Source organism: Ictalurus furcatus, chromosome 18 (genome assembly GCF_023375685.1).
Source record: "Ictalurus furcatus strain D&B chromosome 18, Billie_1.0, whole genome shotgun sequence".
Classification (NCBI taxonomy): Eukaryota; Metazoa; Chordata; class Actinopteri; order Siluriformes; family Ictaluridae; genus Ictalurus; species Ictalurus furcatus.
In genome coordinates, this window is record NC_071272.1 from 1,432,501 (window position 1) to 1,452,375 (window position 19,875).

General features: G+C 49.9%; 1 protein-coding gene across 2 annotated transcripts in view; it reads left to right on the forward strand.

Moving 5' to 3' along the window:
• notch1a (notch receptor 1a) overlaps nucleotides 1–19,693 on the forward strand; it is a 21,478-nt gene extending 1,785 nt beyond the window's left edge. Inside the window, exons 2-34 of one of the 2 annotated variants that reach the window (XM_053649095.1) lie at nucleotides 1,738–1,810; nucleotides 5,169–5,431; nucleotides 5,548–5,886; nucleotides 6,253–6,375; nucleotides 6,682–6,915; nucleotides 7,023–7,178; nucleotides 7,259–7,444; nucleotides 7,576–7,689; nucleotides 7,903–8,016; nucleotides 8,113–8,346; nucleotides 8,427–8,537; nucleotides 9,547–9,739; nucleotides 9,960–10,105; nucleotides 10,212–10,325; nucleotides 10,718–10,837; nucleotides 10,928–11,080; nucleotides 11,186–11,414; nucleotides 11,616–11,817; nucleotides 11,927–12,080; nucleotides 12,193–12,377; nucleotides 12,746–12,878; nucleotides 13,074–13,331; nucleotides 13,561–13,673; nucleotides 13,823–14,397; nucleotides 14,696–15,121; nucleotides 15,343–15,491; nucleotides 15,592–15,802; nucleotides 16,014–16,095; nucleotides 16,649–16,811; nucleotides 17,101–17,381; nucleotides 17,490–17,637; nucleotides 17,893–17,990; nucleotides 18,333–19,693. In XM_053649095.1, the coding sequence (XP_053505070.1) occupies nucleotides 1,738–1,810; nucleotides 5,169–5,431; nucleotides 5,548–5,886; nucleotides 6,253–6,375; nucleotides 6,682–6,915; nucleotides 7,023–7,178; nucleotides 7,259–7,444; nucleotides 7,576–7,689; nucleotides 7,903–8,016; nucleotides 8,113–8,346; nucleotides 8,427–8,537; nucleotides 9,547–9,739; nucleotides 9,960–10,105; nucleotides 10,212–10,325; nucleotides 10,718–10,837; nucleotides 10,928–11,080; nucleotides 11,186–11,414; nucleotides 11,616–11,817; nucleotides 11,927–12,080; nucleotides 12,193–12,377; nucleotides 12,746–12,878; nucleotides 13,074–13,331; nucleotides 13,561–13,673; nucleotides 13,823–14,397; nucleotides 14,696–15,121; nucleotides 15,343–15,491; nucleotides 15,592–15,802; nucleotides 16,014–16,095; nucleotides 16,649–16,811; nucleotides 17,101–17,381; nucleotides 17,490–17,637; nucleotides 17,893–17,990; nucleotides 18,333–19,436 (7,184 nt within the window). In that variant the 3' untranslated portion in view covers nucleotides 19,437–19,693. Of the gene's footprint in view, nucleotides 1–1,737; nucleotides 1,811–5,168; nucleotides 5,432–5,547; nucleotides 5,887–6,252; nucleotides 6,376–6,681; nucleotides 6,916–7,022; nucleotides 7,179–7,258; nucleotides 7,445–7,575; nucleotides 7,690–7,902; nucleotides 8,347–8,426; nucleotides 8,538–9,546; nucleotides 9,740–9,959; nucleotides 10,106–10,211; nucleotides 10,326–10,717; nucleotides 10,838–10,927; nucleotides 11,081–11,185; nucleotides 11,415–11,615; nucleotides 11,818–11,926; nucleotides 12,081–12,192; nucleotides 12,378–12,745; nucleotides 12,879–13,073; nucleotides 13,332–13,560; nucleotides 13,674–13,822; nucleotides 14,398–14,695; nucleotides 15,122–15,342; nucleotides 15,492–15,591; nucleotides 15,803–16,013; nucleotides 16,096–16,648; nucleotides 16,812–17,100; nucleotides 17,382–17,489; nucleotides 17,638–17,892; nucleotides 17,991–18,332 lie in introns of both variants that reach the window. The other variant, XM_053649094.1, reaches the window with a different exon arrangement.
• Nucleotides 19,694–19,875: the final 182 nt, after the last annotated feature.

Genomic DNA, 19,875 nt, shown 5'->3' on the forward strand with positions numbered 1-19,875 from the left:
AGCCAGTGATATTAGGAATAGCCCTGATATCCTTCCTACACAAATACTACATAGGGTATGACATAATGAATGCACTTCTGCACTTCAGCATCAGTGATACATAGTAATCCACACACACATTATTACTACATGTAGGAAGTAGGAGTTATTCATGTATAAATGCACCATTTGTTTTATCTGTACAGGACCTCCATGTACAAATATACTACATAGTAAATACCCCAATACTGATACTTCATAGGCCCTCTAACCAATCACAGTTTCTCTTTAGCCGGTTGGGTTACAGCCCTATGTCTACACCCGGTTTTGTGTTAGCGTCGAATAGACTGGATGATGGAGAGTAAGCCACGTCGGACTTTCGGTTGTGTCCGGATGTCTATTGATGTTTCGAGGAGATTCGGGCCTTAGTATTGGAGGTGTACCAACAGTTCTTACCCAAATTCTGTTTTGTAAAATAGACCCAAACAAGTAAAGACGTCATTTAAGACCACGTTAAAAGCACAGTGCCACCAAAACCATACAAAAGTGATGGCTTTACCAGACTTGCGTGGACATTCGGGCGCTTCGTGAACAAGAGTGGCCGATGTAGGCTTCGCAAAGTAGTCGGTACTGTGCAGTTCCTCTGCTAAATCCATTTCTACTCTCTTTAATTGTTTATCCACTCAACTATTTTTGCAGTTTGGGGTGTGAGCAGCTTATACTAGTAGCGCCTACTCAGCGTGGCTCAAGGTCCCTTTCCAGAACCTTCACACTAACCGTCCCTCAGTGGTGGAATGAACGTCTAACCTCAATCCGGACCGCAGAATCTGTCGGTATCTTCAAAAAACAGCAAAAAGACCCACCTCTTCCGTGAGCACCTAACCAACCCTTAAAACGCCAACCCCACATTATCCAAAAAAAAACAAAAAACAAAACCCCACTTACTCTTGCTCTTCCATCTCGACTCTGCGCACGTTGCTTTTCTAGAACTCAGTTCAAAGATCTCGCACGGTAGCACTACGTGTATTGTCGCTTTGGATAAAATCGTCCGCTAAACGGATAAACGTAAACGTACACTGTATGTAGAAGTGTATTTATTTCTTTGTTTATTTTAAACGAACGGATCGATCTCACTGATGCGTAAACATCCACAGATCGAGATCGTCTCAGCGAATTCTGGCGGGTTTCCAGTTAAACAATCTTTTTTTTTTTGCCGTCCCGACGTAAAAATGGTTAAACATGACCGAAAGTCCTAAAGGTGGTATGTAGATTTTTGTGTGCGAGGAAGCGTGTTTCGCCGATGAAACACACTCGCGACGAGCTGAAACAAGTGAGAACCGGTTAACGGTCTCATTTGCATGATACAAACGGGCCCCACTGACTTTCATTCATTATTAGTGACAGGAGCATTTCTGAGCGAAACACTCCTTTAAAGTGTGGCCCCGAAGCTCAGAATGCAAGTTAAGTGTTTAGAAATGAAGGTGTGTGTGTGTGTGTGTGTGTGTGGTCTCTGAAAGTGCAGTGACTGAAATTAAAAGACAGAGCAGTTTGTGGATGATCTATCATGATCTTCATCTATCAAGGAGTCTTTCAGGAGCTGAAACAATAGCCCGAGCTTCCACGAAAACAAAAGGCGCCCTTACTCTTTACAGTACGTTATGATTGTTGTGCGTGTGTGTGTGTGTGTGTGTGTGTGTGTGTGTGTACTTCTCAACAACGTGCCTAAATTTGTTTGTTTTTTTTTGTGACTGTGCGCAGGTCTGAGGTGTTCGGAGCCATGTCAGAACGGAGGAGCGTGTGAGCTCACCGCCGGCGGGAAACCAGGCTGCAGGTGAGTCACGGCGCCGAGTAACTCCGACGTAAAGACGGCTCAAGAACTCCTCTAAGGAGGGCGAAAGAAAGACGCGCTACGCTGCAGCTGTGCCGAGTTTTCAATTTGAATGAGGCTCCACGCTGAGCGTGTGTGCACGAGCGCGCGTGTGCGTGAGCGTGCACGCGCCCATAGACATTCTCTCTCCCAGAGGCTCAGTGGTCCGTTACTCCTGAAGCCTATTCAGCCAATTCAATCCGACAGCTGCCCTTCTCTCTCTATTGTCCTCAGCCCAGACACACACACACACACACACACACACACACACACACACACACACACACACGTACGCAAAGACACACACGTAGTGAGCAGACACACTCACACACATTTTGTGGGGGTCATAAAATGTTTATCTCTTTTTGAATATGCACACAAACATAGAGACATAGTGATATTCACAGTGCACGCACACGCACACACACACACACACACACACACACACACACACACACACACAAGCTCCCTGGTCATTAAACAGGTTTATTCACACACACTTTTTCTTTTTTCTGTCTGCTCTTTGCACCCTCACACACTTTTATAATGTTCGTAGTTTTGTTAGTCTCTCTCGGTCTCTCTGTCTCTCTCTCTCTCTCTCTCTCGCTCTCGCTCTGTCTCTCTCTCTCTCTGTCTCGCTCTCTCTCTCGGTCTCTCTGTCTCTCTCTCTCTCTCTCTCTCGCTCTCGCTCTGTCTCTCTCTCTCTCTGTCTCGCTCTCTCTCTCTGTCTCGCTCTCTCTCTCGGTCTCTCTGTCTCGCTCTCTGTCTCACTCTCTCTCTTGGTCTCTCTGTCTCTCTCTCTCTCTGTCTTGCTCTCTGTCTCTCTCTCTCTCTCTCTCTCTCTCTCTCACACACACAATCACACACACACGCTCTGCTGCTATGCTTAGTTTCATCCAATCTCATTACCTCCACAGCCATCTGCACCAGAACAGGACACCATTCAGAGTGAGTGTGTGTGTGTGTGTGTGTGTGTGTGTGTGTGTGTGTGAGAGAGAGAGAAGGGGGGTCAGCTTGGGGGAAAGGGAGGGGGCAAAGATTTGAAAGCAAACAAGTGTGAGAGCCTTTTGGCCACATCCCACATGACTTCTTCCTTTCCTTCTCCACCTTCCTCTCTCTCTCTCTCTCTCTCTCTCGCTCGCTCTCTCTCTCTCTCTCTAACAAAGGAATGAATGAACAGTGAAATGTGGACAGGTCCTTGTGCTGATGCAGCGTAGTAAACTTCAGTACAATAGGATGAAAATAGACACGCAGATTGAATATCCGGTCGAATGTGTTCACAGGAAAACAGGAAACGCAAAGATATATTCGGATTCTTTTCTCCTAAAAATACAGGGTTTTGTTGTTTTTTTTTTCCTCAATAGTGGCTGGTTTCATGGCCCCGCACTTCCCACTGAATGGAGCATGCGTGTGTTTTGGAACCCGAACAAAAGCTCTTCTCTGTGGAGAGTGCTGAAGGACAGCAGCCTTGCTCGTGTTAGTGCGCAGTCCGTGCGCCCCCTGCTGGTGGAGCGTGTCACGATACTGTCAGTGTTCCACAGTCAAAAACATTATCAGCACCGCAGGAACGCTTTGCTGTGGAACATTCAGGCTTGAAAATTGTATTTTAGTATAACGTTCATATTTACATTTCCCGTGAAAGTCCCATTACCCTGATTAATTCCAGCTGCATGGAGTAAAGGGTGTCGCGTCGTACATGATCGCGTCAGCATTGTTGTGTGTGTGTGTGTGTGTGTTTGATAAGCAAATTTTCCAAATAAGCTGGCCAAAGTAAATGCGAATGTTCTGGAAGGAAACAGCGAAACAATGTGACCACGGATAAACGTAGCATCAGAATTCACTGCTTCAGCATCCTGGTTCCTGCGTAGTGAAACCAGCTTCAACCCCAAACAGCCCCGTGTAAGATAAGGCCTTACGTCGCTTTCCCTGCGCCGACCTCACGTTCATTTCCTTCCGTATTATTTCTTGTTGGTTTCTTTCTTTAGCGCACGTGGTCTTTTGATTGTTCGGCAGTATGCGAGGTTATTTAATCGATGAGTTATCGGAAACTAAAGAAGCGATCCGTGCTAAGTTCTGGCGGTCTTCGTAAAACATCCCTAACGCATCTGATCACTGGATGAGCAAATCTCAATCTCGCTAGAGTTGTTTATGTCCTAGGGGTTTCATTTGCGGTGTGTAAATGTGTGTGTGTGTGTGTGTGTGTGTGTGTTGCGTAATCTGTTTCGGCGCAAGAGACTAAACTAGATTAGAGAGAACGAAAGTTTCTCGTTCGGTTTCACACGCCGAGGCAGGAAGCGGGAGGTGTGAACACGCACACGCCCAGACTCAGACACAAACACACACATTGAGGGCAATCAGTAGCAGATGGCAGACCAGCCCCCTGCGAAAGCTGTAGCCTGGAGTCACAAATGTGGTCATAGGTCACCACTGCATCTGTTCAGACACACACACACACACACACACACACACACACACACACACACACACACATGTTGCCAGGGCAAAGCTACAGACGCCTGCTGCTGCAGTGCCACAGAGACAAAGCTTGTTTATCCAAATCAATGCTGAGAGTAAACACACACATTTTCAGGAAGGTGTACTTACGCTTATTGGTTTAGGGACTGACGGAAATATTTATTAATTAACGAATAATTAATTCGTTAACGAGGATCACTGGAGATAGAGAGAGAGAGAGAGAGAGAGAGAGAGAGAGAGAATGTGGAAATTACAGGAGATTCATTTTTTTTTGTGAGAGTGATGGAACTTAAAGCAGTTAAGAAAGATGCAGATATATACAGCGGTGGAAAAAAAAAAAAAAAAAGATGGAGTGGTGGGAGAGAGTTGGATGGAGGGGTGACAGGAGGAGTGTGCTCTCTCGGGGGATCAGCCCTGGTGACCTCACGCCACTTGCCATAGCAACAGGGTTCAGGGGAGAGGCAGAAAGCAGGGGGAGGGGCCCGCATCACAACTGCACTCGTCAATGCGCACACCTGCTGCACGCGCACACACACACACACACACACACACACACAAAGTCCTGAGAACATTCTTGCTAGACGTGAAATATGTGCACTGTTAATGATTTAACCAGTAAAGATGTAGCTATTAAGTCTTTTATATTATCGGCTAATTACCACGAAAAGCTACAAATAAAACAACACCGCATGCGAACCGAACTTCCACGGGTTTTTCCGTATTCACCAGTTTCTTGCGAACTCCCACAGTAGGATTATTTCTACTTTTATTCCCGTGTGTTATTTGGCGGGGGGGTAAATCTTTAACGGACGCTGTATGTTTGTGTTTCATTCTGTTTATCTGTCAGCTGCCCCGCGGACTACGCGGGAGCCCAGTGTCAGTTCCCGAACCCGTGCAGTCCATCGCCATGCCGGAACGGAGGTGTGTGTCGTCCGCGCACGCAGGGCAACGACGTGGAGTTTGCGTGTGACTGTACGCTGGGTTTCAGCGGGCCGCTGTGCCTGACACCCGTCAATCACGCCTGCATGAGCTCACCGTGCCGCAACGGAGGATCCTGCTCGCTGCTTACGCTCAGCACCTACAGCTGCCGCTGCCCACCGGGCTGGACAGGTACATCGAATCGGTCGCGTTCCTGAGTTTAGACGTAGTATTCGGACGCGTCACGTTATAATGCTTGTGATTCATGCACTAACGGTACCGTGAAAACCTGCGCGTGTTTCGTACAGGTAAGACGTGCCAGCAGGCGGACCCGTGCGCGTCAAACCCCTGCGCCAACGGTGGCCGGTGCTCAGCGTTCGAATCTCACTTTATCTGCACGTGCCCGCCCAGCTTTCACGGGCCCACGTGCCGCCAGGACGTAAACGAGTGCGCCACAACTCCCTCGCCCTGCCAGAACAGCGGCGCGTGTATAAACGAGGTGGGCTCGTACCGCTGCCACTGCCCACCCGAGTACGCTGGCACACACTGTGAGCGCCCCTTCCAGCCCTGCCAGCCTTCTCCCTGTGCTAACGGGGGCACGTGCACGCAGACCAGTGACACCGGCTACGCCTGCACCTGCCTGCCAGGTAAAGGAGGCGTGTATGAGTGATCTGGTGCAGATGGGTAATTAAATGAGTGTGTCAGGACGTGTGTGTACATAACTGTGGTTTGTGTGTGTGGGTGGTTATATTGTAACGTCGCTCTGATATGCAACGCGGCTCTTTTGTTCTCGGAGTTCACGATTAACTCAGCTCATCTCGATTGCCGTAGTTAAAAGTACTTTCCAGCGCGCCCACACACCCACACACACACAAGGTCATTGGGTGGGTGGGGGGGGATTTTCACACGCTCACACACAGGTTCCCACAGCCAGACTCTCACTTGGTTTATTCATTCACTCACTGTTTGTTTTTGGGGGTTTTTTTTCTTCTTCTTCTTCTTCTTGTCTTCAGGCTTCACCGGGCAGGACTGCGAGCATAACATTGATGACTGTGTTCAGCACGCGTGTGAGAACGGAGGCAGGTGTATGGACGGCGTGAACACATACAACTGCCACTGTGACAAACACTGGACAGGTACAACACACGACACGACTACTTGAACTCTTTCGCCCACATTGTAGGGTTGTTTATGGTGCTTTATGGAACCATTCCAGTTTAGAATGATAGAGGAAACCTTTTGTTCTAATAGTAAACACAACACAGCAGACAACAAAGCAGCTCGGGCTACTGTAGAGTCCGCCACTACAACTTAGCCCATGGTAGTAGTTCCCTAGTGCCAGATGTTCCGGTACGGGAAAAAAGATGTCGATAGATCCATTTTTGTATGAAAGCTTGCCTGCGCCACTCGAGGCATTACTCTGACGCGTGACCTCGACACAGGTCAGTACTGCACGGAAGACGTAGACGAGTGCGAGCTCTCTCCGAACGCCTGCCAGAACGGCGGCACGTGTCACAACACGGTGGGCGGCTTCCACTGCGTGTGCGTGAACGGCTGGACGGGCGACGACTGCAGCGAGAACATCGACGACTGCGCCAGCGCAGCCTGCTACCACGGCGCCACATGCCACGACCGCGTCGCATCGTTCTACTGCGAGTGCCCTCACGGGCGCACCGGTGAGTGTACGGGGGTTTGATTATGCACGGAGAATGGAGCTGTAGAATCCAAGGGACGGTCCTGTTAACCCTTTCATCCTGTTGTTCATTGAACCGATTATTTGCAGGTCTGCTGTGTCATCTGGATGACGCGTGCATCAGTAACCCGTGTCAGAAAGGCTCCAACTGTGACACCAATCCCGTCAATGGCATGGCCATCTGCACCTGCCCTCCGGGCTACACCGGCTCTGCCTGCAACCAGGACATCGACGAGTGCTCCCTCGGTAATAGCCGCCCGTGAGCTCTGTGTGTGAGAGAAGCCGTCCGGTGATATTTACGATCGGCGTGTTTTTGTTCATTTCAGGGGCCAATCCATGCGAGCATGGCGGCCGGTGTCTGAACACCAAGGGCTCATTCCAGTGCAAGTGCCTCCAGGGCTATGAGGGGCCACGCTGTGAAATGGACGTGAACGAGTGCAAGTCTAATCCGTGCCAGAACGACGCCACCTGCCTTGATCAGATCGGTGGTTTTCACTGCATTTGTATGCCAGGTGAGGACGGTACGAGTGCTTGGTGTGTGTGTGTGTGTGTGTGTGTGAGGTTTCTGTTTCATAAGATATCTGTCGACCATTTTGTCTTTTCTTACCGTGTTTTTTTTTTTTGGAAAACTCTACGTATGTAGGGTACGAGGGCGTGTTTTGCCAGATCAATACAGATGACTGCGCCTCCCAGCCTTGTCTCAACAACGGCAAATGCATCGACAAGATCAACTCCTTCCATTGCGAGTGCCCTAAAGGTAACTGCTTCTGAGCTGGTTACCTCCGTCTAAATAAACAGCAGTCGTGTGATCGTTTTTCAGGCCAATCAGGTTTTGCACATTCGCGCGGACAGCTTGCTTTTTTGTGCGTCGGGTTTTTACTCGAGATCATCGGTAGAGGAAAGAGGAGAAGGAACGTGGAGGCTGGATAGGATAGTGATAGGGAGAGTTGTAACGCGTTTTATTTCTCAGGATTCTCTGGGAGCCTGTGCCGAGTGGACGTAGACGAGTGTGCAAGTACGCCGTGCCAGAACGGAGCCAAGTGCACTGACGGGCCAAACAAATACGCCTGCGAGTGCAAAGAAGGTGGGTGTGCGCGCCAACACACGCGTTGCATTCACACAGGAGACGCGCTTAAATCGAACGTCTTAACCGTCTTCGTTCTTTCTCTTCTTTCTGCAGGTTTCACCGGCTCTATGTGCGAGATCGATATAAACGAGTGCGCCTCAAACCCGTGCCACTACGGCGTGTGTAAGGACGGCGTGGCTTCGTTCGCGTGCGCGTGCCGCCCCGGATACGCGGGCCGCCTGTGCGAGATCAACATCAACGAGTGTTTGAGTCAACCGTGCCGTAATGGGGGTACCTGCCTGGACCGGGAGAACTCGTACACCTGCAGCTGTCCTAAAGGAACCACGGGTATCTCCTACACGCACACACACACACACACACACACAGAAATTATTCAGGATAGCCCCTAAATCATGTTGCATGTGCAGGTCGGAACTGTGAGATCAATGTAGATGACTGCAAAAGAAACCCATGTGACTTCGGCAAATGCATCGACAAGATCAACGGATACGAGTGCCTGTGTGAGCCTGGATACACAGGTAAGAATCTGTGTGTGTGTGTGTGTGTGTGTGTGTGTGCGTGTGCGCGCATGTGAGTGTGTAACAGGTGGCGAGCGAGGTGCCCAGCTTTGGTGTCGGATAACGTTTGAGGACAGAGACGCCCTTTTCTAACTGGGACACAAACACACACCTGTGTGCTTTGCACTGATGTCCTCTTAAGCTCTCACCTGTCCCTGGATGCTGTATCTCAGACAGCACCCCCCCCCCTCCTTCTCCTCACACACACATTTGGAAAAGTTTTTGAAAGAAGAACAGCATAATGTGTGTGGGGGAGAGATAGAAAAGGTGGGGGGGGGGGATAAAGGGCCATTGTTGTAGCAGAAGCAGGCGGTTAGGTGACACTGTCTGCCCGTAGAGGTGGTGTGGGTGGGGGTGGGGGGGGGTAATTAAGGGGTGGTAATTGTTACTCCGTCATGTGTGAAATATGGCTGCCTCCTTTGTGTTTATAAACGTCCCTCTATGGGACACCACCTCCCCCCTTCAAAGAGTGTGTGAGAGAAAGCAGAGAGAAAGGAAGGGAGGGGGAGGTTCTGTCTTTGTCATACACAAGGCCTGTCATTCACATGGTCCGTCCTTCCCCAGCTGTTCAACATCCTCGGAGTATACACACACACACACACACACACACACGCACACGCAGGCTTTTATACTGAAACTTAATAAATAAAATAAATTCACCTCGCGAGTCGTATAGTAGGTCTTCTTTGAAGATGACGTTTGTAGTGTTGTTAGAAAAAAAAAAATGTTTCACACAGTTGCCATGGCTGTATGATTTATTTATTTATTTGTTTGTTTATTTATTTATTTAAAATCAGCCTGGCTTCACAGAGGGGAAGAGCTGCCTGGCTGTGCCCCAGTTTATTGATAAGGCCATTCACACGGCAGGTATCATTTCAACAGAGCGTTTGGGAGGAAGACGACGGCTCGTCAGTTGCCCGTATTTATCTCTTCGACTGAATTCCTCTGCTTGCCTTTGCCCGTCTTTCAGGAGCGACGTGTAACGCCAACATCGACGACTGCGCGCCGAACCCGTGCCGTAACGGTGGCACCTGTGTGGACGGCGTGAACTCGTTCACTTGCCTCTGCCCTGACGGCTTCCACGACTCCGTATGCCTCTCACAGCGCGACGAGTGCGCCAGCAACCCCTGCATCCACGGCAACTGTCAGCACCAGGCCAACGCGTACGTCTCTCTGTCTCACACACACGCCAAAAAAACACACACACACGCACGCAAACACTTCCGAAAAAAAACAAACAAAGGCAATTTGCATGATATTTAGGGATTCGTTAAAAGTTGGAGAACATTCCGTTTGGAAACGTACTTTACGACGCACATAGCGCGCCTTAATCAGTTACTCATACTCATCGTCTTTTTTTTTTTTTTTTTTAAATCCCTACAGGTACGTGTGCGTGTGTGAGCCGGGCTGGACGGGCCGGAACTGCGATCTGAACGTGAACGAGTGTTTGTCCAACCCGTGTGTAAACGGCGGAACGTGCCGAGACATGACCAATGGCTACATCTGCAGCTGCAAAGCAGGATTCACAGGTGAGTGTGTATCTGTCAATGTTTGGACACCTGTGTGTGTGTGTGTGTGTGTGTGTGTTTCTATATGTAGATGTATCTTTTTTGTCATCTTTAACATCTGTTGCAGGTCCGAATTGCCAGACGAACATCAATGAGTGTGCATCCAACCCCTGCCTGAACCAGGGCACCTGTATTGATGATGTAGCTGGATATAAGTGCAACTGCCTGCTGCCCTATACAGGTACAAAACATGTGCAGTCTCCTTCGTTCACACACACACAAATGCCCAGGCTTCCTTCAGTCTGCTTCACACGCCATTGTTTGGTGTTTTGCAGTGTTTGTGTTTGCCTGAACATCCTTTTTTCGCCTTTTATCAGAGTGGGAACTTTTGGTACATTTCCTGCAATTCTACTTCCTATTTCCTGTTAAGGGGAAATTCAGAATCGCAGGAAATTGCCGACCGCTGTATTGTGCGCCTGGAAAGTGTCGAGGAAATAATAGTGCCGCTTAACAATGCGTACGTGTGTGAGAGAGAGAGAGAGCGAGAGAGAGAGTAAGTGCATGTGAATTTGTGTGCTTCCTAAAGCGCTAAGTATATTACAGATGTTTTCTTTGTGTGTTTGTGGGGTCTAGGCGAGCTGTGCGAGAGCGTGTTGGCTCCCTGCTCTACACGCCCATGTAAGAACAGAGGTGTGTGTCGCGAGTCTGAGGACTACCAGAGCTTCTCCTGTGCTTGCCCAATTGGCTGGCAAGGTAAGCATGCATGCATGTGTGTGTATGTGTGTGTGTGTGTGATTTCATCATGATCTTTATCGTTCTCAAAATGGATTTCCTGCTCTGTAGGTCAGACGTGTGAAGTGGACATCAACGAGTGTGTGAAGTCCCCATGCCGTAATGGCGGCGTGTGCGTGAACTCAATGGGCGGCTTCCAGTGCCGATGTAACCCGGGATTCACGGGAGACCTGTGTGAGACCGACATCGACGACTGCACTCCCAGTAAGACACGCAAATACGGCGAGCACACATACACTACAGTACACCCCGAGTACCCGCACGCGTCGTTCGAATCTTGTGTAATCTCCCCGTCTCGCTCTGTGTCAGACCCCTGCGGCAACGGCGGCGTGTGCGTGGACCGCGTGAACGGCTTCACGTGCGTGTGCGTGGCCGGGTTCCGCGGTGAGCGTTGCACCGAGGACATCGACGAGTGCGTGAGCGCCCCCTGCCGCAACGGGGGGAACTGCACAGACTGCGTGAACAGCTACACCTGCAGCTGCCCGGCCGGATTCAGCGGCATCAACTGTGAGATCAACACACCCGACTGCACCGAGAGGTGACACGCGCACACACAGACACACACCCGTCAACACACACTATATGTGTACTATATACTATGTGTGTAAATATGAATACGCAAGTCATTCGTTTCTCTTCGCTTGTGCTAAAACTTTGTCGATTAAGTAAAACACATTTTAGTCACAGCAATTTAACCCCGTGTGTGTGTGTGTGTGTGTGTGTGTGTGTGTGTGTGCAGCTCCTGCTTCAACGGCGGTACATGTGTGGATGGGATTAACTCATTCTCATGCGTCTGTCTGCCCGGCTTCACGGGCAGCTACTGCCAACACGACGTAAACGAGTGTGACTCGGGCCCATGCCTGAACGGCGGTACATGCCAAGACGGCTACGGCACCTACAAGTGCACCTGCCCACATGGCTACACGGGCACCAGCTGCCAGGTTATACACACACACACCACACACGCGCTCCAGCTTATTTCTTATTTCTGTTTCTGGATACATAAACCTATGTTTGTTTAACACGTCTGTACGGTTGTGGTTTCTCCAGAGCCTGGTGCGCTGGTGTGATTCCGCCCCTTGTAAAAACGGAGGCTCGTGTTGGCAGCAGGGCTCTTCTTTCACGTGTCAGTGTGCCAGCGGCTGGACTGGAATCTACTGCGACGTGCCCAGCGTCAGCTGCGAGGTCGCCGCTCAGCAGCAAGGTAACATAAAGAGACAGATACGCGCCTCTGTATGAGACCGTCGGTGTCCTCTGTCGCACTCTCCCCACATTCTCTCTCGTTGTGTCTGATGCCGTTCATCGTTTCTCTCCAGGTGTATCCGTGGCCGCTCTGTGCCGTAACGGAGGCCAGTGTGTAGATGCAGGCAGCACGCACCTGTGCCGGTGCCAGGCAGGCTACATGGGCAGCTACTGCCAGGAGCAGGTGGACGAGTGTGTGCCAAACCCATGTCACAACGGCGCAACCTGTACCGATTACCTGGGCGGATACACCTGCGAGGTATGAACTCGCACACACGTACTCCCCTGTTCATTACAGAAGGAACTGCTGGCCGGTTTGTTCTGAGGACAGAATCGTTCATCAGATACAGAACGAGTCACATGAGGAGTGACTCAGAGGCAGACTCCTGCTTGATAAACAGGACATGTTTGGTAAACAAGCTGAAGTATTGGAAACATACATTCTACCAGTACCACCATGTTGGATTTGATATACTGTACATCCCAGATGTTACTGTTAAACTGCGTTAATGTTCCCGGTGTTGAGTCTGGGAACACTACGTGGCAGAAAGCACTCGTTGCTGTTTCCTGACTGGTGCTGGAATCACATTCACATATCTGTTTTCCTTCTCTGTCTGTCTCTGGAAGTGTGTGGCGGGATTCCACGGGGTCAACTGCAGCAAGGAGATCAACGAGTGTGCGTCTCAGCCTTGTCAGAACGGAGGCACCTGCATCGACCTCGTCAATACCTACAAGTGCTCCTGCCCTCGAGGAACGCAAGGCGAGCATACGAACGAACACTCTCCTTAGCGTTTACGCTAACAGTGTAAATTAGCTAGAAAGGAGCCCGTTTGCCGGAATGGTTAAGATAGAAAACGTGTATCCAGTGCACACTGAAGCAGTTTTACATACTCATACATGAAACCCCTCTATCGAAATATCCTAATCCGTCCTAATCGTCTCTGTCACTCTGCAGGCGTTCACTGCGAAATCGACGTGGACGACTGTTCCCCGGACGTGGACTCCGAGACCGGTGAGCCACGCTGTTTTAACGGCGGGCGCTGCGTGGACCGTGTGGGCGGCTACGGGTGTGTTTGCCCGCCGGGCTACGTGGGTGAGCGCTGCGAGGGCGACGTGAACGAGTGCTTGTCCGACCCCTGCGACCCGAACGGATCCTACAACTGCGTCCAGCTGGTGAACAGCTACCGCTGTGAATGCCGCACAGGATACACGGGTATGCGCGCACAGACGTCACACACTCGCAGAGGCCTGCTTAACGGCGTACGTCTATTAACGCGTATCGAAATCTAATGTGTTGCGATAGGAAGTTCGTTATGAAACGTCGATGACGGGATTGAAGCGTGTGTGTCAGTAATTCCACAGGTTATTATAATATATTGACTGTGGGATCAGCTTTAATTACTTACGTGTGTGTGTGTGTGTGTGTGTGTGTGTGTGTGTAGGCCAGCGCTGTGACACAGTGTTTGACGGTTGTAAGGATAAGCCCTGCAAAAATGGTGGAACCTGTGCAGTCGCCAGCAACACTAAACACGGATACATCTGCAAATGCCCGCCTGTGAGTACACACCACGTATACGTCTGACACGTTTACGTCAAGTCATACCTGCAAATGGAAGTACTTCTATCCAGACGACGAAAAAAACGGAACCATTTGTACGTAGAGAGTATTTACACACACTGCACACCATTTCTCCTCTGCTGCAGGGTTTTTCAGGCTCGTCGTGCGAGTATGACTCAAGCTCATGTGGCCCGCTGCGCTGCCGCCACGGTGCCTCCTGTGTCCCGGGTCCGCGCTGCCTTTGCCCGCCGGGTTACAGCGGACGCGAGTGCCAGACACGCCTCGATACTCCATGTGCTTCCAACCCGTGCTACAACGGTGGCACGTGCCAGACGTCTGCCGAAGCCCCGTTCTTCCACTGCCTGTGCCCGTCACACTTCAACGGCCTCTTCTGCCACATCCTAGACTATTCGTTCAACGGGGGCCGGGGCCTGGACATCACCCCTCCGCCAGCCGAGTCAGAAGAGGCGGAGCCACGTTGCGAGGTGCCGCAGTGTGAGCAGCGAGGCGGCGACGGCGTGTGCGACGCAGCCTGCAACAGTCACGCGTGCGGCTGGGACGGCGGGGACTGTTCGCTCAATTTCGACGACCCCTGGCACGAGTGCAGCGCCGCCCTGCAGTGTTGGAGGTACTTCAACGATGGCAAGTGCGACATGCAGTGTCACAGCGCTGGCTGCCTCTACGACGGCTTTGACTGCCACCAGCTGGAGGGCCAGTGCAAGTAAGTCTCGCACGCAAGACCCAACTCTGGCTAGTTTCAAACGCTTATTCTTATTATTACTGAAAGCTGTAGATTCTCTCTACTGATTACTGATCACCACTTCCATATAAATTCCACGTAATCACGCATGTCAGATTATCACCCGATTTCCGCAGTTCCAAGCAGTAATGTGAACAGCATCCAATAAATATGAACAGGTTCAAGAAATGTAGAAAGACAGAATATTAAAAAATACGTATATCGAAAAAACCTAGTTTAAAGAGAATTCCACTGATTCTGTTTCTCTCGCTGTCTCTAGTCCCTTGTATGATCAGTACTGTAAGGACCACTACTCGGACGGACACTGCGATCAGGGCTGCAACAGTGCCGAGTGTGGCTGGGACGGGCTGGACTGTGCCGAGGATGTACCGCAGCGTCTGGCATCTGGCATCCTGGTGCTTGTGGTGCACTTGCCACCCGGTGAGCTGCTCCACAACGCTTCCTCCTTCCTGCGCCAGCTTAGCGCCCTGTTGCGCACCAACGTCGCCCTCAAGCGCCACGCCACCACGGGCGAGCCTCTGGTCTACCCGTACTACGGCACCGAACACGAGCTGAGCAAACACACACGTACCGCTCACGAGTGGAACACAAACCCTGGCCACCTGCTGCAGCGTACCGCCAGGAGCCTGTCAGCGTTGCTCAAGCCCCGCCATCGACGAGAGCTGGACACCATGGAGATTAAAGGGTGAGAAATAGCGTCACTGACGAAAAGAACGAGTGTCGACAAAACTCGTGAATAGATGGATGGATATTGCTAATGCATTAGATAGTAGATTAGACAGCGCTACACGCATGACACACCAGTACAGCAACTAATGATACAGAGCAACATTAAAACATGTAATAAGTATTTTAACTCTACCCCGTGTGTGTGTGTGTGTGTGTGTGTGTGTGCACGCATTACAGCTCCATTGTATATCTGGAGATCGATAACCGGCAATGTTACCAGCAGTCAGAAGAGTGTTTTCAGAGTGCAACAGATGTGGCTGCGTTCCTGGGGGCGCTGGCCTCCAGCGGCAATCTCAACGTTCCTTACATTATAGAAGCTGTTACGAGTGAGCGCTCACACCAGGATACGTTAAAAGAACAATACTGACTCGTACAAAAACGAGTATTTATACAGGCCTTTCTCTCTCTTGTTCAATTTCTTTGTAGGTGAGAACGAGGCCCCAGGCCGTGGAGAGATGTACCCCATGTTCCTGGCTCTCCTGGTCCTGGCTGTGTTGGTCCTGGCTGCCGTCGGAGTTGTGCTGTCACGCAAGCGGAAGCGAGAGCACGGCCAGCTGTGGTTCCCCGAGGGCTTTAAAGTGACCGAAACCAAAAAGAAACGCAGAGAACCTGTCGGAGAGGACTCCGTTGGACTTAAGTGAGTGTGTGTGTGTGTGTGACGTAAAAGAGGTAGCAACAGCTTGTACGTGTGTGAGTTCCGGATCGTCTGTGCCGTTTGATTTATACGTCTCCAACAGGCTTTATGCGTATTATTGATTGTTGAACGCTACTAAAGGGGTTTCAGCAGGAGGCGTCCGGCAGCTGAGGGCATTTTTTTCTGATTAATTATTCATCTGCGCTTTTCGAAGGCCTCTGAAGAACTCTGATAGCAGTCTCATGGACGAGCAGCTGAGCGAGTGGGCAGAGGAAGACCACTGCAAACGTTTCAGGGTAAGAGCGTGTGTCTGTGTGTACACTCATACACTTAAAGGTTCTTTGAAGAACCCGATCACAGACGGTTCCATCCGGACTCTTAAGCATTTAAACATCCAAAGAAACCCCGTGGCTCCTCGTTCGCTAAGAATTTCGGTTTGGTAACGCGTGGTCAGGATGAGTTGGACGGGATCAGATCATTCATCAGTCAGACCTCACCTGCTCTGTTTAGGTTACGCTGGTTACCTCTGTTTTCACGTACACTTAGTGAGTCTGAGAAGGGTCTCTAGCGCACTTATGGTGCCTAGATTTTTAGACTTGCACTAGTCCCTGTGAAATCTCCTGCAAATTACAGATCAAACTCCATTGCCATTGCTCTTTCAGTTATTACTGCGTGTATCTGCTTCTCCTTATTATTATTATTATTATTATTAATAGGGGCACAGATTATCAGTCCGTCCCGGTTTGAAATAATATCACGTGTGTGTGTATGGTTTGAGAAGGTATTTATACGTGATACCATGTGCAAGCATTGCTAATGATAATGAAATATTTTTTTGTCTACATGCAGTTTGATGAGCACACCACGACAGATATCGGTATCCAGCCGGATCCGCGTCAGTGGACTCAGCAGCATCTCGACGCGGCCGACTTGCGCTTGACCTCGATAGCTCCTACGCCGCCGCGGGCAGACACGGACACCGACTGCGTAGACGTGAACGTGCTTGGCCCGGGTGAGCGACCCTTATCTCACGTCACGATGCCGTCGCTGCGTCCGTGCTCGGAAATATAAACAAATCGTTTCCTTGCCTCAATCCCATGCATGACACCCTAGGATGAGTATTATCCGGCTGAATGACGAGCTAACCCTGTAGTGATAGTGTTTATCATGAATGTATTTATCCTGTGTGGACGTCTTAGAAGTCGTCCAAATGGAAACTTCCTCTGAGTTCAGAACGAATAAAAAACGAAGCAGGAAGTAGTGAGTAAGGACTCGTTTTGAGCCCAGTATCTTTCTCTCAGATGGCCTGACACCTCTGATGATCGCCTCGTGCAGCGGTGAGGTCGGCGAGGAGGAGGAGGGGGAGGAAGGCGTCATCGCCAACTTCCTGTGGCACGGCGCCGATCCACACCAGCGTACAGAGCGCGCGGGTGAGACGGCGCTGCACCTGGCCGCCCGTTATGCCCGATCCGACGCCGCAAAGCGCCTTCTAGAGTCCGGGGCAGATGCCAACGCACAGGACCACGCGGGACGCACGCCGCTACACGCCGCCGTGGCTGCCGATGCACAAGGAGTCTTTCAGGTACACGCACACTAATGTACATAAACATGCACCTAGCCGTAAGGTCAGTAGATAAGCAAGTCGGAAATTAGGGACTTCACTAACCGAAGGGCTGAACCTTGCTTACAGATCCTAATCCGGAATCGGGCTACAGATCTGGACGCGCGCATGAACGATGGCACGACGCCACTCATCCTGGCCACACGCCTAGCAGTGGAGGGCATGGTTGAGGAGCTCATCAACTGCCACGCCGATGCCAATGCCATTGATGACTCTGGTACACATCCATATATATATATATACACACACACACACACACACACACACACAATCACACACGAGCAGCAATCTCACATCTCAGGAAGCAACGCTCATTAAACAGCAAACATATGAAATTGTCAGAAATCCAAACTGCAACCTGAAGTACCGACTCTGGAAATATGACTATATATAAATATCCACACAATCTGAATTTGTCTTCATTAGAGCTAGCATTAAATTGACTCCGCTGTTTCTGTCTCTCTCCGTATAGGAAAGTCCGCTCTCCATTGGGCCGCTGCTGTCAACAACGTCGAGGCCGCCGTAGTGCTTCTGAAGAACGGGGCCAACAAGGATCTACAGGACAACAAGGTGTGTACATGTGCGCAGTGCTGGGTGTCAGAGCTGTGTAACATCAGTAATACATCAGTGTAAATGATTTGTAATATTATTTTGAATGAAAGACTCATAGATGGAAAGGGGATACGCGCTTAAAACACGCAACCGATCTCCAATATTAAAATGACTGGGGAAAAAAAAGTGCTGGAAAAGTGATTTTGTTCCTAAACTGTAGAAATAATGATGACTATTGTTCATAATCATATATATATATATATATATATACCTAGTGCTTATTCTCATGATTTACTGTGCATTTATCCAGATTTCTACATTCGTAAATGTTTAACATTGAGATCTTGTATACCTTTCCAGGAGGAAACGCCCCTCTTCTTGGCCGCGCGCGAGGGCAGCTATGAGACGGCAAAGCGCCTCCTCGACCACCTGGCCAACCGCGACATTACGGATCACCTGGATCAGCTGCCACGTGACATCGCCAATGAGCGTATGCACCATGACATTGTGCGTCTGCTGGAAGAATATAACCTGGTTCAGACCCCTCCCACTCTTACTCATTCACCCCCTATCTGCTCGCCCGAGGCCTTCCTGGGCATCAGGACTAGCCCGGGAGGCGCCAATAACGCGAATAACGCAAAGAAACCCCGCAAACCCGGAGGGAAGGAGGGAGGAAAGGAGATGAAGATGAAAAAGAAAAAGAACGGAGACACGAACATCCTTTCTCCGATGGAATCGGATGTCTCCTCACCCCCGACCATGACATCGCCCTTCCAACAGTCCCCACCTATCACCCATCACCTGCAAGGGTTGGCTGACTCCCAAATGGGCGGGGCTCACCTGGGGATGGCAAAGCCATTTGACTCCGCTCCTCCACGCTTGTCTCATCTCGGAGTGGCTAATAACGGAGGTGGAGCTCCAACGGGGCCATGCGATTGGCTGGCAAGGGCACAGCAGCAGCAACAAGGGGCATTCTCGGCTATAATGCCGACAATGCACCACGGCGCTAACTTGCCGCAGGTGATGGGCTATCCCACAATGCAAAGCAGCCACCTGGGCGCACCAGCTCACCTGCTGTCCAACCACTTGCATCAAAACCATCTGCAGCACCAAAACTCAAATTCTGCCAATCATGGCCTCTCTCACCACTTCCTGGGTGACATCACTTCGGTAGCAGAACTTCAGTCCAACTCAATCCAAACCTTGCTCCCGCAGGAGACGCAGCGCCTTCCCAGCACGCAGTTCCTGACTCCTCCTTCTCAGCACAGTTACTCCACCCCCATGGACAACACGCCGAATCACCAGCCACAGGTCCCTGATCATCCCTTCCTGACTCCATCCCCTGGCTCTCCTGACCAATGGTCTAGCTGCTCTCCACATTCCAACTTATCTGATTGGTCAGAGGGAATCTCGAGCCCACCCACCAGCATTCATATGAGTCACATCCCCGAAGCATTCAAGTAATAATGACAGCACAGGGCGACAGTGATGAATGACTCTACTGCCAAAACGTTTTTGACTACTTTATATTAATTAGACTTTATTCCCCAGAACTGCTCATTTCGTATTTATTTATGTGCTTTTGGACAACGTATATATATATATATAAGATCTTTTTTTTTTTTTTTTAATTTATGCATTTTATTTGTATTTGATCAACAAGCTGCTCAGAACAAAAAAAACTGAACTACTGTCTGCTGAGTAAAATATAAAATGTCAAGTTTGTGTTAAATGCTTTGACTTTATATATATATATATATATATATATATATATATATATATATATATAAAAATTTTTGAGATTCAGTATTAAGTAAACGATGTAATCTTTTAAACCCGAGCTTTAGATGTCTGTAGAAAGGATCTTAAAGTGTGAGAGACACCGGGATTTTTGAATGTTTTA